The 19,397-nt window shown below is 56.8% G+C and overlaps 1 protein-coding gene across 7 annotated transcripts in view; it reads left to right on the top strand.

Moving 5' to 3' along the window:
• The window catches only part of TLE3 (TLE family member 3, transcriptional corepressor), a 30,510-nt gene extending 11,682 nt beyond the window's left edge, over positions 1-18,828 (top strand). For 2 of the 7 annotated variants that reach the window (XM_030014219.2, XM_030014216.2), the window contains exons 8-21: positions 6,612-6,813; positions 8,205-8,221; positions 10,577-10,696; positions 10,971-11,021; positions 11,201-11,356; positions 11,496-11,628; positions 11,904-12,100; positions 12,743-12,819; positions 13,059-13,308; positions 13,493-13,740; positions 14,078-14,225; positions 15,536-15,686; positions 16,146-16,222; positions 16,478-18,828. In XM_030014219.2, the coding sequence (XP_029870079.1) occupies positions 6,612-6,813; positions 8,205-8,221; positions 10,577-10,696; positions 10,971-11,021; positions 11,201-11,356; positions 11,496-11,628; positions 11,904-12,100; positions 12,743-12,819; positions 13,059-13,308; positions 13,493-13,740; positions 14,078-14,225; positions 15,536-15,686; positions 16,146-16,222; positions 16,478-16,585 (1,935 nt within the window). In that variant the 3' untranslated portion in view covers positions 16,586-18,828. Of the gene's footprint in view, positions 1-6,608; positions 6,814-8,204; positions 8,222-10,576; positions 10,697-10,970; positions 11,022-11,200; positions 11,357-11,495; positions 11,629-11,903; positions 12,101-12,742; positions 12,820-13,058; positions 13,309-13,492; positions 13,741-14,077; positions 14,226-15,535; positions 15,687-16,145; positions 16,223-16,477 lie in introns of all 7 variants that reach the window. The other 5 variants (XM_030014220.2, XM_030014217.2, XM_030014218.2 and 2 more) reach the window with 3 other exon arrangements.
• The last annotated feature ends 569 nt before the right edge of the window (positions 18,829-19,397 follow it).

The raw sequence follows: 19,397 nt of genomic DNA, 5'->3' as shown, positions 1-19,397 counted from the left end.
GCGGGGCCGGGTGCCCGGCAGCCCTCCTGGAGCCCCCTGAGCCCAGGCATGTCTCTGCGTGTGCTGTTGATGTGAAATGTGCTGTAAACTTGACGGAGTTGTTGTTCCATGCATTGACTTACCCGCTCCCGTCTTACCAGGCTCTCTCTCTCAGATCTTGGGCGTTTTTTAAGACTTAACAGTTTTTTATTGTCTCTTTAATTGATGTAACGGTCTCAGTCCTGCAGCAAACCTGCTTTCTGTTGGAGCTTCCTTAACCCTGGAACATCGGCATCCCCAACCAGTGTCCTGGGGAGGTGGCTCCAGAGCTCCTCTGGGTTTTGGTGTTTGTTTTCCAAAAAATACTGATTTTTAATTTATTTTATTTTTTTAGTAACTATTTGCACTTCTTTCTTAAGCTACAAGGATCTTTGTGATTCTCTGTGTTTAACTTGCTTTTATATACATTTTTCTGGTTTTATGGGTAGCACTAAGTGTAGAAATGTGCTCCAGGCTCCTGCAGCCCTTGGGACTGAGGAAAGCCTCGGCTGGAGCAGGATCCCTCGTGGTGGGGCTGGTGCGGCAGTGACACTTGGGAAGGGGTCTGGCCACGGGACCGTGTCTCGTTGGGTCCGTGCCGGGGTGGCAGGCAGCAGCGGCACGCAGCTGCCTGGCCTCCTGCCTGCCGCTGCCTGCACCTCGCACCTTCCCAGCGGGCTGGGAGGTGAGCTGGTGGATCCATGGCAGAGACAGAAAGTGAGGGAGATGCTCGGCTTTGATGAGCTGCTTTAAGTCACAGCCAGGAGCCCAGGCAGCTAGAGGCAGATATTGGAATTCAATTAAGGTAAATGAGCGGGGCCCGTGACCCCCATTTTCAAGGTAATTGCTTCCTCGGATCAGAGCGAGTGTCATCCCGTCATTAAGCAGCCAGGCATTTAATCGCTTTGCCTGACGAATTTTCAGGAGGCAGGAGTTACGGGCAGCCGGGGGAGCGTGGGGCTCATCTGGGCGGGCAGTGGGGACCATCTCCTCCCAGTGTGCCTTGTTGAGGGGGGGACCTGGGGTGGCAGCCGGCGGGAGGGTGGGGAGCGATGCCCTGTGCTTTGACGGCTGAAGGCGAGGGTAGAGCTTGTCTCTGAGATGTGCTGTGCACACTCTGGGCAGATGTGGAGCTGTTTTGGGTCGCGGGTCTGTGCTGCTTGGTGGCTGCTGCACCTGCCCCGGTGCCCCCCCGAGACACAAAACCGAGAGGGTTTTGTTGTTTTTTGGTTTTGTTTTGTTTGGTTTTTTTTTCCAGCAAACAGGATTTCTCCCTTTTGCATGCAGCGGTTTGTTATTGTAAGGTTGCTCATGTGGGGCAGATCGCTTGTGTTTGTTTGCTCTTCTCGAGTGGAAGAGGGCAGCGCGCTGGGGTGTGTGCGGACCCCCACCCTCTGTGTCCCACGGGGATGTGCTGCTGGGGCGGGGGGCCTGGGTGGCTCTGCTGTCCCCTGCGATGTCTTGCAGTGAGAGAGAGAGATGCTATTTATAAACTGCACCAGCATCTTGGTGCAGGTGCCACAAACAAAATCAACACACACAAAAAACCCACACCAAATCATTAAAACCTTCTTTTTCGCCCCTTTTGAGGTCAAGAACTGTTAATTTTATGCATCTAGGCCATTGTCTCACAGTTCCTCTGCTTCAGGCTTCTGTGAAATTGAGCCCTTGATTTGGTTATAGCTCTGGAAATGATTAGACTACTTTACTAAATTTAACGCAAGTGGTGAACTTAAGTGGTGAACCATTAAATCGGTTAACAAAGGCATGAAGCATGATGTACATAATCCAATTAAAAACACTCTACATATGAGATATTCCTTGCCAGCCTTTCTCGTAAATTGTAACCTCCTTCATATCTTAACCATATTTGTCTGGCACATGCTGAGGGACCCCAGAAGGAAAACATCTCTGTGTCTGCACATCTCCAACCAGCTCCTCTCGCCTGGCTCAGACCTGCGGGCTGGGCGACGCTGATGTCCCCGCCGTCACCCGGGGCTGGGTTTGCAGTGCCTTTGTCCACAGCCCCGTGCTGCAGGCTGATGTCCTGCGCTCTGCAGGGAAGTCAGTCCGGTTTGGAGTCCTGCCAGCAGATGAGAAGCCCCAGTGCAGAATCCCGAGCGAGTCTGAGCTTGCCCTTTAGCTTGGGCACGCTGGGGAGGTGTTGGGAGAGTCCCTGGCCCTGGAGGGCTGCCCCAAGTCCTCGCACATACCACACTGTGTGCGTGGCTTTGTCGGGCAGGACCCTGATCCTGCTCAGAGGCGAGCACCCCGTCTCGTCCTTGCTGCCGTCTGAGGCGTGGGGCACCTGGCTGCAGGCGCAGAGGTGTTTTTTGGGTGGTGAAGGTGGCAAAAGAGCTCCTGCAGCTTGCCCTCCCCCAGGTTATTTGCAACAAGCCTCCACGTGATGTATTTTTGAAAAACAACCTTTTTCAGAGAAGGGAATAAGGGGCAGGGGAGGGAAGGTGGTCTTTTCAGTGGAGAAGACGCCAAGTGAGCAGCATTGCTGAGCTCTACTGCATCCCTCTGTGCTGTGGAGTCCCAGGTGGGTTTTATCCCTTTCCGTGGAGTCTCCAGGATGTGATTCCCGAGCGCTGCACAGGAGGGACCTGCATCGACCACTGCCTGGGCTGACACGCACAGCCATGGTGGAGCAGTACGGCCAGGAAGGACGGCGGAGATGGTCGTGGGGAGCTGCTAGCAGAGCCTGGGGATCCTCCAGCACCCATGCGGGCGCCCTCACCTGCAGCGGGAACGGGTGCTGGGCTTGTTGGCTTGTCGTCTTCTTGCCACAGGAGTGACCTGCCTGGGGCATGGCTCCTTCCAGCGGTGCCAGGGTAGAGATCTGCAGCCCCGAGGTGTGATCTTCGTTGCCCTGTGGAGCTATGGGCAGCCCAGCTGGACAGAGGCATGAGGCTCCAAACCAGAGCTGCCTGGCGAGGAGACTTTCCAAATGGGTTCTGCTCACCGGTTCCTGCCTGCCAAAGGGGAGAAAACCACCTTTAAACGTTATCTCGGGCCACAGTGGGATGTTTTGTCTTGACGTTTGTTTCCACCTGCCCTGTGCTGGAGCAGGGCTGCTGCAGGGGGGCTCAGACCCTGCAGGGCCAGTCCCCTGCAGCTCACTGGGGCGTTGGATGGATGTATTTGCTGGCAGTGTTTAAAAAAAAAAAAAAAAAAAAAAAAAAAAAAAGGAAGAAACCAGCAGTTTTCTGCTCCGCTGGAGGGTGAGGCTCAGGGTGGTGATTCTTCCTGCCTTCCCTGCTCTGCCCCAACTGGGTGCTGCTACAGTTGCTCGTGGTAGAGCTATGTTTTTTCCTGGGACCGTGCCAAGGCTGTGACCCCTATCGATGCCACTGGGCTGGAGTGTTGCTGCGTGGACCCAGGTTGCCCGTGAGACCGTGCCCCCACTTCTCTGGGGCTCGTGCTGCTGCAGGGGATCGTCACCCCAGAGTGGAAAGCTACCGGGAGGAGCATTATGCAGTGCAGATATTTCTGGAAGTCAGAGATTGCTGAGGATAAAGCATCGGATCTTTGTGCATCCCAGCCCCATGGTCATGGGCCCTGCTGGAAAGCTTGTAGGAGAGGAGTCTACTGTGCTGGAAAACCATCAGGGGCTGTTCTCCAGGGTGATGCTCTGATATAATGGCCAGCTCTGCCTCTCACTTAAATGGGTGGAAATCACATGAGACTGGGACTGTAAAGAGCCTCATTGATTTCAGCAAGAGCTGAGGCTCTGTTCCTCTTGCTTTGGTGTCGGAGGAATTGATCTCTGTACGTGTGTGTGGCGAGGAGGCAGGGACTGTGCTCCATGCTGTCGAGGGACACAGCAGCACGGTGCTGGCACCATCCGGCAGAGCCCCTGGGGCTGGGGACCCCTCGCTGCGAGCCCTGGTGCTCCCCTCATCCTGCCAGCAAGCTCTCCTTGCACCGCTGCCTTGCATGCGTGGGTTTGAGGATGCCTCCTCAAATGGCGGTCCTGAGGATGCTTCCCCCTCTCTGCCCCGTGGATGGAGCAGCCCAGCAGAAGCCAAAAGCTCCTTCTTTTGAGGACACAATGATTTATGCTTTTCCTATAACAGCACTGCAGAGGCCTAATTGCCTTCTCGATTTGGCTTCTGCCACAGCTGAGACCTCTGCGCTGCCCGGAAGAAGCTGCGTTTTAAGATAATGCATCTCCTCTGCCTGAAACTGCAGCTACTGCCTTTCAGATCTGACCCCAGCTTGCATCCCGGGTTGGGGATTTCCCTCTCCCCTCGCACAAGGCTTAGAAACCAGAGCCTGGCAGGTGTGGGTCGCCCACCCGCTTTCCCTGCACCCAGCTCTGCCCCGGGCAGCGAGAGGCTGCTCCGTCCCGCTGTGCCCATCAGCATGTGACAGCAAGTCACCCCTTCCTGCTACCCCCTAAAATAGGTCCTTTAGTCGGGAGGTGGGTGGAACCTGTGTTTCCCCTGAAGACGTGGCCTCGGTGTGGGGGGGGGGGGGGGGGGGGGGGGGTGTTCCGAAAAGCTGCATCCTGGCTCCTGCTGCAGGGGCTGGGGGGGGCGTTTGCAGAGTGCCCTCGGCCTCGCTGGGGCTATGGGTCTGTATGCACGGCTTTGCAGCAGAGCCGCGTGGGGGAGCTGCCAGCATGGGGGGGCTGGAGGGCACCAGCCTTGCTTGAGGGCAGGAGGAAAACTTTTCAAGTGCACCTCCCATGCACAACAGGGTCGAACTGTGCCCTCTGTGAAGCTGAGTGCGGGACCCCTTAGGTTAAACCCACTTCTGCTTTCCCAGTGTGTTTTGTGAGCTGTGGGCTGTATCACAGTGACCCGTGCTGCCCTGTCAGGCTGTCCCAGGGTGTCACACACACGACTCCCCCCCCCCCCCCCCCAGCTTCGGGCTGTGCCGGGGTCACCCAAGTGCTGCAGAGTATGAGCCTGGTTCAGGGGCAGCCAGGTGCGTCCCCTTGCAGCGCTGGGGGAGATGTGCTGGAAATTTCCTTGATGGAAGTGTTGGAAAGGTAGGGTCCCCCATACCTGGGAGGTATTTTTGGTGTGTTCCTGCTGCTGGGAATTGAGCTGAGCTGTGCTGCGATGCAGCCACTGGCTCCCTGGCTGTCACCGTGCAGGGCTGGGACTGACCCCCTCTGAACCTTGCAGGAAGGGCGCTCGCCTGCTTTCCATGTGTGCCCCTCGGATGGGGTGTGGGTCGGTGGTGTGTCCGCTCACCATGCCGTGGGATCCTCCTCCACACGCAGCCCAGCTTGCTAGAAAGCTGCCCGCTCTGGTGACAGCTTCTGCCGTGCATGGCGGCACCGGGGAGGGAGAAAATCTGATCCGAGCTGGTTGCGGGCACCCGGAGGAGGTGTGGGGGGCTCCGCTGCAGCTCAGGTGTCCCCCCACCCCAGCCCATGATTCCTACTGGAGGGCAGTTGCCCAAACGCAGCTTTCACCGGTAGCTAATAGGGTGTTGCTGGAGGTGGCCATGGGTGCAGGCAGGAGGGTCGGAAACGCGAGCTCCAGCTCGGAGACCCTCCTGGCTGGACCGCTGCTGTCCTTGGGGCGGAGGAGCTGCAGGAGCCGTGGCCTGGGGCTCTTGGAAGTGACACCACCGAGGACAGGCTGTTGACTGATAGCAACTCGGATCTCAGCTTGTTTTCTTCAAGTTTGTACTTGAAATAGAAATGCAGGGGATGTGTTTGGTTTTCCCTTCCTCTCCCCAAAGCTGTAGTTCAGTTTTTTTTCCAGCTAAAGACAAGCGGGCAATTCCCACGGCTGGATGCAGGCGTGCCGGGATGGCCAGGGCTCACGGCTCCCCGAAGCCCCGGGGAGGTGGGGCGCAGCTGAGGGGCTGTGCACCCCCCCGGCCGGGCTGGAGCTGCCTGCCTTGCCTGCTGGGGGTGTGGGTGGTGATGCCCGGCCCCACGGCTGGGGGAGAGGGTGCACCCGCGGTTCGGCCAGCCCCATCCCCAGGGCAGGGGACGTCCAGCTGATGTCGGAGGGGGCTGGGAGCAATGGGGTGGCAGGATGGGGCCAAAGTGCTGTGTAGGCAGTTTTCTTCTCACATTCAAGCACCTTAAAGCTGGTCCTGAGCAAATAAGCAAAACTTCTTTTTTCTGAGGTGTCCTGGGAGGATCCTGGATGCTTGAATTTTCTCTCTCCAATCTGGTTTAGCAGCTGGCACTCTAGCCAGAGCCATTTTCTGTGTCCTGGTATTTTTTTTTTTTCTTTTTTTCTTACTTCTACTGAAAAGCAAAACTTGCTAAGCCTGCAGCGATGATGTGAATTACCTGGAATTACGGATGACGCTCACAGTCTGGCCCAGGGTGCGTGTGCCACGCACGCACTCGTGCCACCCAGCCGTGTCATAGACGGCTGCGGCGGGGATCACCCCCAGGGCCGTGCACAGGACACCCTCCGTCTCTCCTGCTAACGGGGCTTCTCCTTCCAGGCAGCCGAGCGGGGCAGCTCCCCAGGGCATCACCTTGCCGCCCTCCCGGCGTGAAGTGGGGAATGCCCCTTCCCGGCGCTGCTCCCACCGCTCGATGCCTCAAAATGCCCCCCTGGCCCCACTGCCCCCTCCCCGGCTCACTGGTGGTTTCATTGCAGCAGCAGCAGCTCCAGGCTCAGCACCTCTCCCACGCCGCCCATGGACCCCCGGTCCAGCTGCCGCCGCACCCCTCGGGCCTCCAGCCGCCGGGCATCCCGCCGGTCACCGGCAGCAGCTCAGGGCTGCTGGCTCTCGGTGCCCTGGGGAGCCAGGCACACCTCGCCGTCAAGGATGAGAAAAACCATCACGACCTGGACCACAGAGGTGAGAGCGAGGGGCCAGGTTGATGCAGTCCTCGGGGGCTGCCCGTCGCTGCATCCCTTGGTGCTAGAAATGCCCTGGTCCAGGCATGGCTCTGCTCCCACCACCCCGTCCCTCGGGGTAGTGGGCTTCAGGGGGTGGGCTTGTGCCTTTGGGGATGCGGCTTTCCCTAAATGATGCTCAAGCTCCTTAAATCAGCCTCGGTGGCCGAGGGAGATGCTGCCGCTGTTGTGGGATGTTCCCAGTGGCAGCTTCCAGGCGATCCCAAAGCTTTCCCTTTTCTTGTTCGCTGGGGTCAAGATGCTCTTTGGGAGCAGCTCAGGGATGGTGGGGGTTTTCAGGTGGCAGGGGAGGTGGGGACTTGCCTCCAGACTGCTCTTTTCTTTGCTCATTTAGGGTAGGGAGTGCAAATCACCCCAAGAAATGACACCAGAAGGTTGACCTCTGTTGGGTTGAGTTGCTCATTTGCCCCCTGAATTCGCATGCAGGTTTTAGTCCTAGCAGGCTTTGATGGAGTCTTGCTGCAAATCCTGCGTCCCCATTCAGCCGTGCCTTAAAGGCAAAGCAGCCTTCCTCCTCCTCCTTCTCCTTTCCATCGCTGTCAGAGACTTCTGATGGTCTGGAAACCAGCAATATTCACTAGCAAACTTGCTGGTTTTTCTTATTGTTAGTGATAAGACAATGTTTTAGAAGATAAAATGATGCATGAGTTTGGTTGGAAACCAACAGTGTTGAAGATTTTCCTCACAAACCCCCCTGCCCGTTAACACATGAAGATCTGAGATCTTTCCCCTTAATACACTGGTTTGCAGGGCAGTTATCCGACAGCCTCGCAAAGTTGTTGGGCTCTGCTGCTGGTGGATTCGGGGTGTTTTTCCTCCATGTGAAAGCCAGTGAGAAAAAAAACTATTGGCAGCAATTTTCCAATTACATTAATTTTTCTGCATGGATTCAAATTGCCAGGAGATCACAGGGAAAATGGGGCTGTTTGTGTACAAATTAATGGCTAAACCACATCCTGCCTGCGTGGCTGCGGAGACGGGCAGTCGGGACCTTCTCCTGGGTTTGTGACTTTGGTCACAAGAGCCTTAGGCTGGTGCCATTGCTTTTGCATTTCAGGGCATTTCCCCTTTCCTCTGTGTGTTTTGCCAAATAAATCACATCAACAAAAAGAAAGGGGCAGGAGGCAGCAGGAGCCGGATGAACAAGGGACAGGAATTTTAAAGCAAGCCAAAGACAGACCAGATAGGTTTTGAGTTAAGGCAGGAGACCATACAATGAGGACCTTCTAGAGTTATTTTTCTGTTTTAAGACTTAGCCTAACTTGCTTTATTTTTCTGTTTTCTCTTTACTTTGGCTGTGACCTCGCCTCTGACACCGGCTTCTTCTAAAAGAGCGAGACTCAAGTGCAGTAAGTCCTGTTACCTCCTTTTTTTTCTCAGTTTCTGGTGGCTGCATGTTTTTGTTTTATCTGTTGTCTTAAAAAACAGACTTCTGGGCGTGAGCTCCAGGGATGCCTTTTGCACAGGTCCTATTTAATTTTAAAAAAAAAAAAAAAAAAAAAAAAAAAGACAAGAAAAAACCCCCTGGCTGGAAGAGCTGCTGGGCTCTCGGCTGTGCCGGGGCGAGTGGAGCCTCCTCCTCCGGGCCGGTTATGAGATTTGGTTTAAATCTTTTTGATTGCCGCAGAGCTTCGAGATTCAGTTTCAATTGACTAAGCCCTGTGAATGAGCGCAGTCAAGTCTGCGCAGCTAAAAATCCTTTGGCGATTAGGAAAGCTATTTTATTCCTGATCACTCTTCTATTATCTTGGGTCATCTAATCTGTTGGGATGGGTTTGGCTATTACGCTGTGTTAAGTAGGACTTGGAAGGTCAAGCAGTTAACTAACCAGCTAAATAACCGTGGTGGAGGGCAACCGTCACCTCCAGCACGGCTGCTTTTTATTTGTGTCCCTGACACCTCGGTGTTAATAGCAGTGGTTTGGTTCTTGTTTTGGCTGGGTGCAGTGCCTGAGCATGGATGGAGAGGGTGGTGAATATATTTTTTGGTGGGCAGAGGCTGGTAGGAGCCTGGTGGTGGGCTGCTCTCCCCATGGAGGGGGGGGGCTCAGCCTGCACCCCCCACCCCTGGGGTACACAATGCTGCTGTCTCGGGGAAAAGCTGGCAGGACAAAGCCTGGCTGAGCTGCGGCTTTGCAGCGATTTCCTGCCATCCCCAAGCCCACAAATGGGCCTTTTGAGAGCCGGGGGCGGATGGGAAGAAAAGTGCCATTTAAGGGGGGAGAGGGGAATTGGGCATCATTAACCTCCTCCGTCAGCGGGGAGGGGGCCGTCAGAGATGGGAAGGTTCCCGATCTATAAAATAAAATACGGGGTATTCCCCGTGGAGGTTTAATGCGCACGATAATCAGAGTTAGTCATTCATATTTTCCTAGCCTTGCCTGCGCAATAAAAAATATTTAGTTTCTTGGCGGCGGGCCAGCGGCGGGCTGAATGGATCGATGCCTCTAAATGCTTGACATGATTCTCTGGTAGCTGCGAGGTTTTTCAGCATGACTGCCTGAGAAGAAAGACCCCGGTGTTATCCAAAGCTGCTTATTGGGTACCGAGGAGAAACATGAACTGCTTTAGTTCTCCCTTTCAGCTGGGAAAGAAAGGCAGGCAGAGGAGCTTAGGAACATTTCTGCTTAGCAGGGGTGGCAGGCTCTTCTACAAGACATGAAATGATGGTAATTTCTCCTGCTGCTCCGAGAAACTAATTGAAGGGCATCTGCGCAGGGCCGGGGCTGTGCCGCAGGGCGATGCGGGGCCGGGCTTTCTCCGCTGCTCTCGAGGTGGTTTTGCGCTGCCATTTTTGCTCCCAGCGCAGTCCCAGTGTGCGAGGGGTTTTCCTGGGAACGCCAGTGTCTCCTGGGCTTTGCCGCTTGAAGCAAGCACAGAAAGCCTCCCCCACTCCGAGCGGAGCTGCACCACAGGGTGCTGGGCTCTGCCCCTCCCCGTGACGTGGATTTTTCCAAACGTTTTTTGGACAAACGTTTTTTGGATGCCCTTTGGCTTAGCAGAGCTCAGCTGCTGGTGCGGCTTGGCTGGGCCTGGGATGAAGCGATTCCTTTGCTCCCCTAACGAATGCTGGGAATGAAGCCCCCCAGCTCTGCCGATGCTGGAGGAAGCACCCGTGGGTTCTCGGGGGTGCCAGCCCTTGTGCAAAGCCCTTCCCCTGCCCAGGGCCGGGGTGAAGCTGTGGTGCTCCCCGTGGGGGCAGAGGAAGGTGGAGATGGGGCTGGTTTAGGGGAGCACAGCTTTTCCCCTCTCTGCATTCACCGGTACCCGCTGGTGGATCCCAGCGGCTGCTGGGGGCTGCTGTAATTGCACGCAGCTTCTTCCCAGGGTTTGCCTTTTTAAACAACCACCAGCTCACCCCTTTTTTCTGCTCTGCTTTTGCAGTAAATGGGCTCAGGTGTCCAGGAGCAGCCTTGCTGGAATGGAGCAGCCGTGCGGGGCTGCCCCGACAGCGTCCCCGGGGCTCAAAGTGATGCCCAGTTTGGTGGTGGCCATCCTCCAGCCCAGGCTGGACCCTGTCCCCTGCTCCCTAGCTTGGTGGGCTGTGGGGTCTGACCCCACCGCTGGGGCTTTGCAGTCTGGGACAGGGCTGGATTTCAGGCTCGGTGCTGGCTGGAGGGCTGTTTGCGGCACTTTCTAAGCTGCTGCTCGTGAAGTCCTGTTGCCTTCTGTTTCCAACTTAAAAAGTGTCTTCTGTTATTGCAGAATAACTCTGTTTCACCCTCGGAGAGCCTGAGAGCCAGCGAGAAGCACCGGAGCTCCACGGACTACAGCATTGACTCCAAGAAGCGGAAAGCGGAGGAGAAGGACAGCATGAGCCGATATGTAAGTGGCAGGGACGGTCTGCAGCTGGGTCCGGCGGCTGCCGGGGGGGGGCTGAGAGCTGCCGGGGGACGCAGCAGCATGAGGCACAGGGCGTGCGGCACGCGTTCATGTGGGACTTTGGGTGGGAGAAAGCGGGGTTTGGGTAATATTTTCCCAAACGTGGTGTGGGTGATGTGTCCTGCTGCGGGGTGGGGTGGGGGGTTGGCTCCCTGCAGGGCTGCCCCCACCCCAGGGTTTGGCACCTCTCCACGGTTTAACTCGCTTTGCGTTTCAGGACAGCGATGGTGACAAGAGCGATGACCTGGTGGTCGACGTCTCCAATGAGGTGAGCCATGGGGCTGTTTCGGCGGCTTTGCTCCTCTCCCCGCGGCACGGTGGGGATTTGAGGGGTGGGGGGCGATGCCTTAGGGGCCCCCCGGCACCGGCCCAGTTCCTGCCTGAAAGAGGAGCCGGAGGGAGCCCTCCCCGCTGCTGGGGGTGCCAATGCTTTCTCCTGTCTCACAGGACCCCGCCACCCCCCGGGTCAGCCCAGCCCACTCCCCCCCGGAGAACGGCATAGACAAAGCCCGTGGGCTGAAGAAGGGGGACGCACCAAACAGCCCGGCCTCGGTCGCCTCCTCCAGCAGCACTCCCTCCTCCAAGACTAAAGACCTGGGCCACGTATGTCCTTTGCTCTGCCAGGGGGGTCAGGCCCCGCCGGCCGCGGGTACTCGCTGGGTCTAGGGGCTTGCTGAGCAGGGGCTGCAGGTGCCGGTGGTTGAACCTCATCCTTTCTGTCTTTCATCCCTTCTCCATCCAGAATGACAAATCATCGACGCCCGGGCTCAAGTCGAACACTCCGACGCCGAGGAATGATGCTCCGACCCCAGGGACGAGCAGCACCCCGGGGCTGCGGCCGATGCCCGGCAAGCCAACTGGCATGGACCCCCTGGGTGGGTACCGGTCCCCGGTGCCACCTCTCTGCTGCTGTCCCCAGCACAGCTTCAGTCCGTGCCCTCCACTGGGGGCACAGCAGCTTTGTGGGGGGGTGTCGGCTTTATTGGAGATGTAATCCAGGTCAGGACAGGGGTGCCAGCAGCTCAGGTGGTCCCTGTGCCAGAGGTGGGGTGAGGAGGGAGGTCCAGCCATTGTGTCTTCTCCTCTGGGGCGAGTGGGGCTGGATGCTGGTGGGCTCTGTCCCCTGACCGTGTCCCCAACCCTCCCGCAGCCTCGGCCCTGCGGACGCCCATCTCCATTGCGGGCTCCTATGCGGCTCCCTTCGCCATGATGGGGCACCACGAGATGAACGGCTCGCTCACCAGCCCCGGCGCCTACGCGGGGCTCCACAACATCCCCCCGCAGATGAGTGCCGCTGCCGCCGCCGCCGCTGCCTATGGCCGGTCGCCAATGGTGAGCTTTGGAGCTGTACGTAGCACTTTTAGCTCCTTTTCTCGCTCCCGGTGGGGTGGTGGGTGCGGGGAGGGTCGGTGGGGGGGGGGGAGGGCAGGGGGTGTCCCTGTGTCAGCTGTGAAAGTGGGGCTCCTCACCAGCTGCATTTTGAATCAGCCACCATCAAGGGGTGCTGGGCGTGGAGATGCCTCCCCGTGGGGTAAAGTGCATGTGCTACTACATTGGGGTTTATCCTTCCCCTCGTGCATGGAAAGTACCCACTGTACAGCCCCCTCCCCACTACTCTTGCTAAACATTCAGTTGCGTGCTGTAAGGCAAAACACAGTCAAAACAAGAAGTAAAATGCTGCCGTTAATGTAGAGATGGGGGTTTCTGCAGCTGGGGTGCTGGGCATGGCTTGGCTGCTTCTGTCCCTGGGGCCTTGGGAACAGCACAGGGAGGGTGAGCCTGTCCCACACTGGTCCTTGCAGACCCAAAACCTTTGGCTAATTCCCTAGCCCTTTCTGCCAGGGAAAAGATAACAATTAGCTGTTGAGCAGCAAGGGAAAAGGAGCCACCGAGTATCCCCATGCCTGTCCAGGCTCGCAGATGGGAAGCTGTTTGCTCATGTACCCTGCTCGTGTCCGACCTCACCCGTGTCTGTGTGTCTCTTGGCAGGTTGGTTTCGACCCGCACCCGCCCATGAGAGCTCCCGGTCTGCCCTCGAGCCTGGCGTCCATCCCTGGAGGGAAGCCGTAAGTCCCTCTTGGTTTTTTTGTGCACTGGGTGAGGATGAGTGTGCCCGGGAGGGAGATGAGCATGGGGCTTCACCTGGTCCAGCCAAGCCTCTGGAGAGCAGCGGTGGCCTCTGGTCCCCAGCAAGGCACGACCTGGCAGCCGGGTTGCAATGCCACCCGCGCCCCGCCTTACGCTGGGTTTGCAGCAAACCTCTGTCTCTGGGGCTGACCCCGTCCCGTTCGCCCTTCCCCGGCAGAGCCTACTCCTTCCACGTGAGCGCCGACGGGCAGATGCAGCCGGTCCCCTTTCCCCACGATGCCCTGGCGGGTCCCGGCATCCCACGGCACGCCCGGCAGATCAACACGCTGAGCCACGGGGAGGTGGTGTGTGCCGTCACCATCAGCAACCCCACCAGGCACGTCTACACTGGGGGCAAGGGGTGCGTGAAGATCTGGGATATCAGCCAGCCGGGCAGCAAGAGCCCCATCTCCCAGCTGGACTGCCTGGTAAGGGGACGTGGGGCAGTGCCGCTGCCTTGCGTGGGAGCTGGAGCATCCCTGATGCGTGCGCAAGCCAGCAGGCCACAGTGGATCGCCGCTGGTCCCCAAGTGCATGTCCCCCCTGCTTTCCCCCACTTCTAATGCGATGACTCATTCTCTGTCCTCCTGCTAATGTCTCTTTCCCCTCCAGAACAGAGATAACTACATCCGCTCCTGCAAACTCCTCCCCGACGGCCGCACGCTGATCGTGGGAGGGGAGGCGAGCACGCTCACCATCTGGGACCTGGCTTCCCCCACGCCCCGCATCAAGGCCGAGCTGACCTCCTCCGCCCCCGCCTGCTACGCCCTGGCCATCAGCCCCGACGCCAAAGTCTGCTTCTCCTGCTGCAGCGACGGCAACATCGCCGTCTGGGACCTGCACAACCAGACACTTGTCAGGTGAGCCGGCTTCGGCGCCCTCGACCGCGGCAGGAGGGCTGGGAGCACCGAGGGTTGCTCTTCTCCGTAATCGGGGTCTTTCTGGCCGTGTCTTGGCGTGAGGACCTTGGGGATGGTGACGAGCACTATCTGGCAATGCTTTGGCCCTAAGTGAGCCCAGCGGGTTTGGCCAGGCTGGTGCGCCTTAGCAAAGGATGCTCCCTGGATTGATTTCCAGGTGTGGTTGGTGCAGGGAAGCCTCGTGAATGTAGCCTGAGCACCAGCTCCCTTGAAGCAACCTACGTGCTTTTTGGTAGTGTTCCCCTTAAAGATTTGCGTTATTTTTTGTTGTTTGAAGGCAATTCCAAGGCCACACAGATGGTGCCAGCTGCATAGATATCTCGCATGACGGTACAAAGTTGTGGACAGGGGGTCTGGACAACACAGTGCGCTCCTGGGACCTGCGGGAAGGGAGGCAGCTCCAGCAGCACGACTTTACCTCCCAGGTAAGAACGGGGTGCCTTCAGCCTCGGGAGCAGGGAACGTCTTGGCCTCGTGCAGCTCCTCGTGGAGACCCCACGCAGGGGTTTATCCCTCCACAGAAACTGGGGCAACCTGCTCAGCACTGGCTCCTGTGTGGGTGTTGGAGGGGGCTTTTCCTGCTGGGAAAATAGCCTGCACAGGCCCCTGTTAGTTCTGTGTGTGGCTGTGCCCACTGCTTTAGGCGTAACCCAAGAGTGTTCAAGACAGTAGGAGCTGTGGGGCTCCCTGGCTCTTGTTTCAGCTCCTCTTTCGTCGCTTTTTCATCTGCTGCAAGACTAGGCTGCCATTAAGAAAGCGGTGCTCGTCTAGGGATGCCCACGGGTGTTACAGGCTGGCTCTGGGTGCCCCACAGGTGGGATGGCTGCAGGGCTCAGGCACCTGCCTCCTCCTGCACACCCTCCCAGAGCCTTTGTCCAGAGGGGCAAAGTTGGGACCTTGTGTCCTCTCGGCAAGTGCAGCAGTCTCCATGGGGCTGGAGCCATCCTGGCATTTGTAGGTCTCGTGCAGCTGCTCCAAGTACATGGATGTGCCTCTCCAGACCCTGCTGCACCTCCTCAGGGCTGGCCAGCAACCTCCACCAATGTCGTATGGCTAGTGAAGCTAGACTTGCGTGATCAGGGTCCAGAAAGGCAGCCCCCCAGGCTGATGCCAAGAGGGCATCCCAGCTGCTGACCCCACGGCACTGGCGGACAGGACATCCCACTGCATTAACACTTGCCGTCACGGACCTGGGCATCCAGAAGCCATGCAGCCACGGTTAGCAGCCCATGAATAGCCGTGGCTTAAAGCTTATTTAGTCTCGCTGCCTTCCACGCTGAGTTTTCCACTTCTGGAGGATGCCAGGAAGGTACTTTCTGTCCAAAGACAGAAGTGCTGGCCCTGGAAGAGGTTGTGTCTCATCCAGCAAGAGCCGGGGCTGTGCTGCAGGGGCAGACACGTCCGCTGGCTCCCAGCTTTGCCGTGCCCATGTTTCAGTGGCTGGGGACACTCGGTGATTTAAGAGGACCAGGCTGCGTCCTTCCCTGCCTGTCGGGCTGTATCTCTTCTGAATTGCTGGCCTCGCTGCCAGTGCTGTGGGCAAAGCCATCATGTTACTAAAATCACCAAGGGGATCACCCCCAGCTCAGCTCGTGCCCGGACGATCGGCATCTCTCTGCGATGAGGAATTGCTGGGGACACCGAAGCGGCTGGTGCCTGCTCGGGCAGGGGGCTGCAGGCAGAGCTGGTGGGTGCAAATCCCCCTCCCTGAGCACCCCTCCGTCCCCCTCCACAGATCTTCTCGCTGGGATACTGCCCGACGGGCGAGTGGCTCGCGGTGGGAATGGAGAGCAGCAACGTGGAAGTGCTGCACCACACGAAACCTGACAAGTACCAGCTGCACCTCCACGAGAGCTGCGTCCTCTCCCTCAAGTTTGCCTACTGTGGTAAGCGGCTCCGGCCCTAAACTCGGCTCCTTCGGTGACAGCTGGGGATGCGCACGAGGACGGCGGCAGGAAGGGACGATGCATGGCGCGGTGGCGGGGGGCTGAGCAGGGAGGCTCACGGATGGTGCCGTTGGGGTTTATCCCTGTAAAACAATCCTAGTTGTGGTTGCAAATTGCCGCGTCGCAGGAGGTGACCCGATGCCTGGCCCTGTGTGAGTGCGGGGCAGTGGTGGGACTTGTCCCACCAGGAGAGAGGCTGGGATAGGCATCTCTGGGAAATCTCCAGATTTTCCAATTTCTCCAAAATCTCCAATTTCTGAGGGTAAACAGCCAGAAGCCTCCAGGGCCAGGGAGAGGCCGGTTGCAGGGTCCGGCCGGTGGCTTCGGTGCTGCCGGCCACGGGGCGGGGAGTTGGCAGCGGCAGCTTTCGGCTACTGACGCCGTGTTTCCCGGGTGCAGGTAAATGGTTTGTGAGTACTGGAAAAGACAACCTGCTCAATGCCTGGAGGACGCCCTACGGAGCGAGCATCTTCCAGGTAGGAGGCTGCTTCTCGGGTAGGGCATGGGGGTGGGCAGTGCCTGGACCCCCTCTTGGCATCACCCTGGGGGGCTGCCAGCCCTGGGGAGGGGGAAATCCTTTTGGGGTGGCCGGATTTGGTACCCAGCGTGTGGGATGTGGTGATGCCACCAACATGGATGCTGCTCGGTGAAACATGGCTGTGGTAGCCTCATCGGGGAAACCAAACTGATGGTTTTAATTTTTCGCTCTCTCTCCCCCCCCTACTTTCCAGTCCAAGGAATCCTCGTCCGTCTTAAGTTGTGACATTTCAGCGGATGACAAGTACATAGTCACAGGCTCTGGTGACAAGAAGGCCACAGTCTACGAGGTCATCTACTAACCGCGGATTTTATAGCAGGGCTGGCAACTCCCAGCACCGGTGGTGGCAGGACTCGGGCGGCCGGCGGGGAGTGGCCGGGGGCTCGGGGTGGCTGCTGTGGGGCGGCCCCCGGGGCTTGGCTACGTACCGGCACGCTCCGGTGGGGCTCTGCCTCGAGGGCCCGGCGTACAATACACACGGATTTATTTGGAGGTCTGCAAATATGGCACACATTGAAGCCCTAAACAAATTTTTGTTTGGTTTTAGGGTTTTGGGTTTTATTTTGATTTTTTTTTTTTTTTTTTTTTTTTTTTTTTGGTTTTCTGGTTCTTTCCGTCTGCGCTTTGGTGGCACTATAAAGGACTTATTTTTTATTGTGACTTTTTTTTTGTGCATCCTGCATAAGACTTGTGAAAAATGTAAATAATGGACTAGTAAATAGCATTGGAAGGGTGGGGGACCCCTCCCGGTACACTAGTTGTGTATTTTTCGTCTGCTGTAATTGTATTCCACTGATGGTTTTGGTGGTGGCAATTTTTTTTTTTTTTTTCCTTACCCTCCCCCGAAGCGTCCGTTGGGACGTGACTTTGCCGTGCAGCGCGTAACCAGGCTGAGCAAAGGTGTCCACTGGTGAAAGTTGTTCCTACTGTCGTACCCGTGCGTTGTTCGGTGTGTTAGTGATGGTGGGACGCTGCTGGGACCGCAGGGAACTCGGTCAGATCCTCAGCTACTGACGGGACATCAGCAACACAATCACCTTTTTTTATATATGGATTTTTTTGTGCTCGTATGTTTGAAGAAAAGGGGAAGCCCACGCTGCGGGATCGTCTGCGCAAGCCCTTCTTGGTCTTCGGACAGAAGCAATGAGGAGTGATTTCAAAGAAAGCATAGTAAATTCAGCTCAGGGAGCCACGAAAGATAATAGCAACTTATGTGTTTTGTATTCAAATGAAAGTAAAGAATTAGAATTGATAACCTTTAAAATACAGTTTTTTTAAAAGCAAAGTTTACTAACAAGTAGGGTTTGTGTGTGGTGGGGGGAAGGGGCTGGCTTTGGTAGGGTCCTGTGGGCTATATATGGTCTTGTGTCTTCTGGTATATAGGTTCCGATGAAGCAAACCCCCTCCCCGCACAGGCCTGCGTTTCAGCGTTTTGTACTAAAGGGGAAAAAAAGAAAAAAAAAGAAAAAAAAAAAGACATAATGGGAAATAAAAGTATTTGTGTAGCAGAAGCGCTCACCCTGTATTGTAGCATATGGAAGAGAATTTTTATACTACATTTTTATGGATTATTTTTTAATTTTTGATTTTAATCTGGTCAAAAATAATAATGCTTAGGGTTCAGGTGAGAACTGCCTGGTTTACAGATGGGGGAGAGGAGGATGAAGCAGAGGTGGTCGGTACCTGGCTGTTCTGGGGTGCGCGGTCAGCATTCCATCCCTCTGAGCAGCTGCTCTGGAGTGGGGAGAGACGAGTTGGGGTTGGAAGGAGATCTCATGGGAAATGATTTTTTTTTTCCCATCAAAATAAGAGGTTTTTGAGATTTTTGCCCTTTTCTGTTCGAAAGAAAAATTAAGGGGGATGTCCCAGGCAAATGCTGTCTGCTCTGTGCGGCTCGTTAGTGCTCACTGCTTGCTGCCTTGGCCAGGGAGGAGATGGGATCGATCTTGTGCACTAATTATCCAGCGAAGGAAAAAGCAAGCTCTTTAAAACTGCATTTAGGGAGAGTGGTTCTGAGGGCGGTTTGGCTCAGAAAAGTGACTCTGAAAATGCCCCTGGTGCCAGTGGACCCATGCAGGCGCCTGCTGGGGCGTTCAGTGATGCCCTGTGTGTGTTTTGGGGCTCGTCCCTGGGGCTGGTGCAGATCTGCGCAGGGGCAGCTCTGCCCGTCCCCCTGCGCCCCCAGACCTGGGCGCTTGGAGCATCCCCCCCTCTTTGGATTGATGGGGGGGTGCCTTGGAAAGGGCTGGGGGGCTTTGAACTGTCCCCATGGCAAACTCCTCCAGCAGTAAGGTCACCCCCAGATCATGTCCCGCATGGTCACTGGTTTGCAAGTCGGTGCTTCGTTTTCCCCCCCCCCCCCCAAAAAAAAAAAAAAAAAGGAACTGCATGTACCGGAGCTGGCAGAGGGTTACCGAGTCAGACTTCTCAACTTTACACCAAAGTATGTAGCAGAATATGTACAGCTGTTAATAACTACAACTGGTTTTTGTAAAAAAGGGAGAAAAAAAGAAAAAAAAAAGAATAAAAAGCAAATGTAATGAAGCTCAAATGAAAGCAAAGTGTCTATAAACCATTTGATCTCTGAAAACCTGCACTGAGTTGTTAATAAAAGCAAGCAAAGCAAGAGAGGGCCCGTTGTTCCTGTGCGGCGGGGCTGGAGGGCACAGGACGTCCCTCGCCCAGGGATCCCTTCACCCATGGGAATGACGGCGGAGGTCAGCTGGAGGAAGAACCAAGCGCAGGACTGATGGGAGCAGCCGACTGCAGCCCCCAGCCCTCGGCTTCTCCCCGTTCCCCTGGTTCTGGGGGGCTGGCCGTGCCCTCCTGCCCAGGATGTGCTGCTGAGGGACTGCTCCTTCCTCCTCGGATGTCCCCCCATCGCCCTCGGGGCAAGCGAGCCCACAGGCACCTGGGACCCCATCGGTTCTTTTTTCTTTCCGAAGGCATCACCCAGCTGCTTTGTTTCTACTGTTGCAAGCCTGGAGGGAGGACTTAGGGATGCAGAGAAAGGGCTGGGAGCAGGGGACCCTGCACCCCGGGGGGATGCCGAAGCGGGGTGCCAGCCCTCGGGGTGCCCGTGGCTGCAGGCGGAATGCTCACCATGGCTCAGG

This window comes from Aquila chrysaetos, chromosome 5 (assembly GCF_900496995.4).
Source record: "Aquila chrysaetos chrysaetos chromosome 5, bAquChr1.4, whole genome shotgun sequence".
In the NCBI taxonomy this organism is placed as follows: Eukaryota; Metazoa; Chordata; class Aves; order Accipitriformes; family Accipitridae; genus Aquila; species Aquila chrysaetos.
This window is presented reverse-complemented; position numbering and strand designations above follow the sequence as displayed.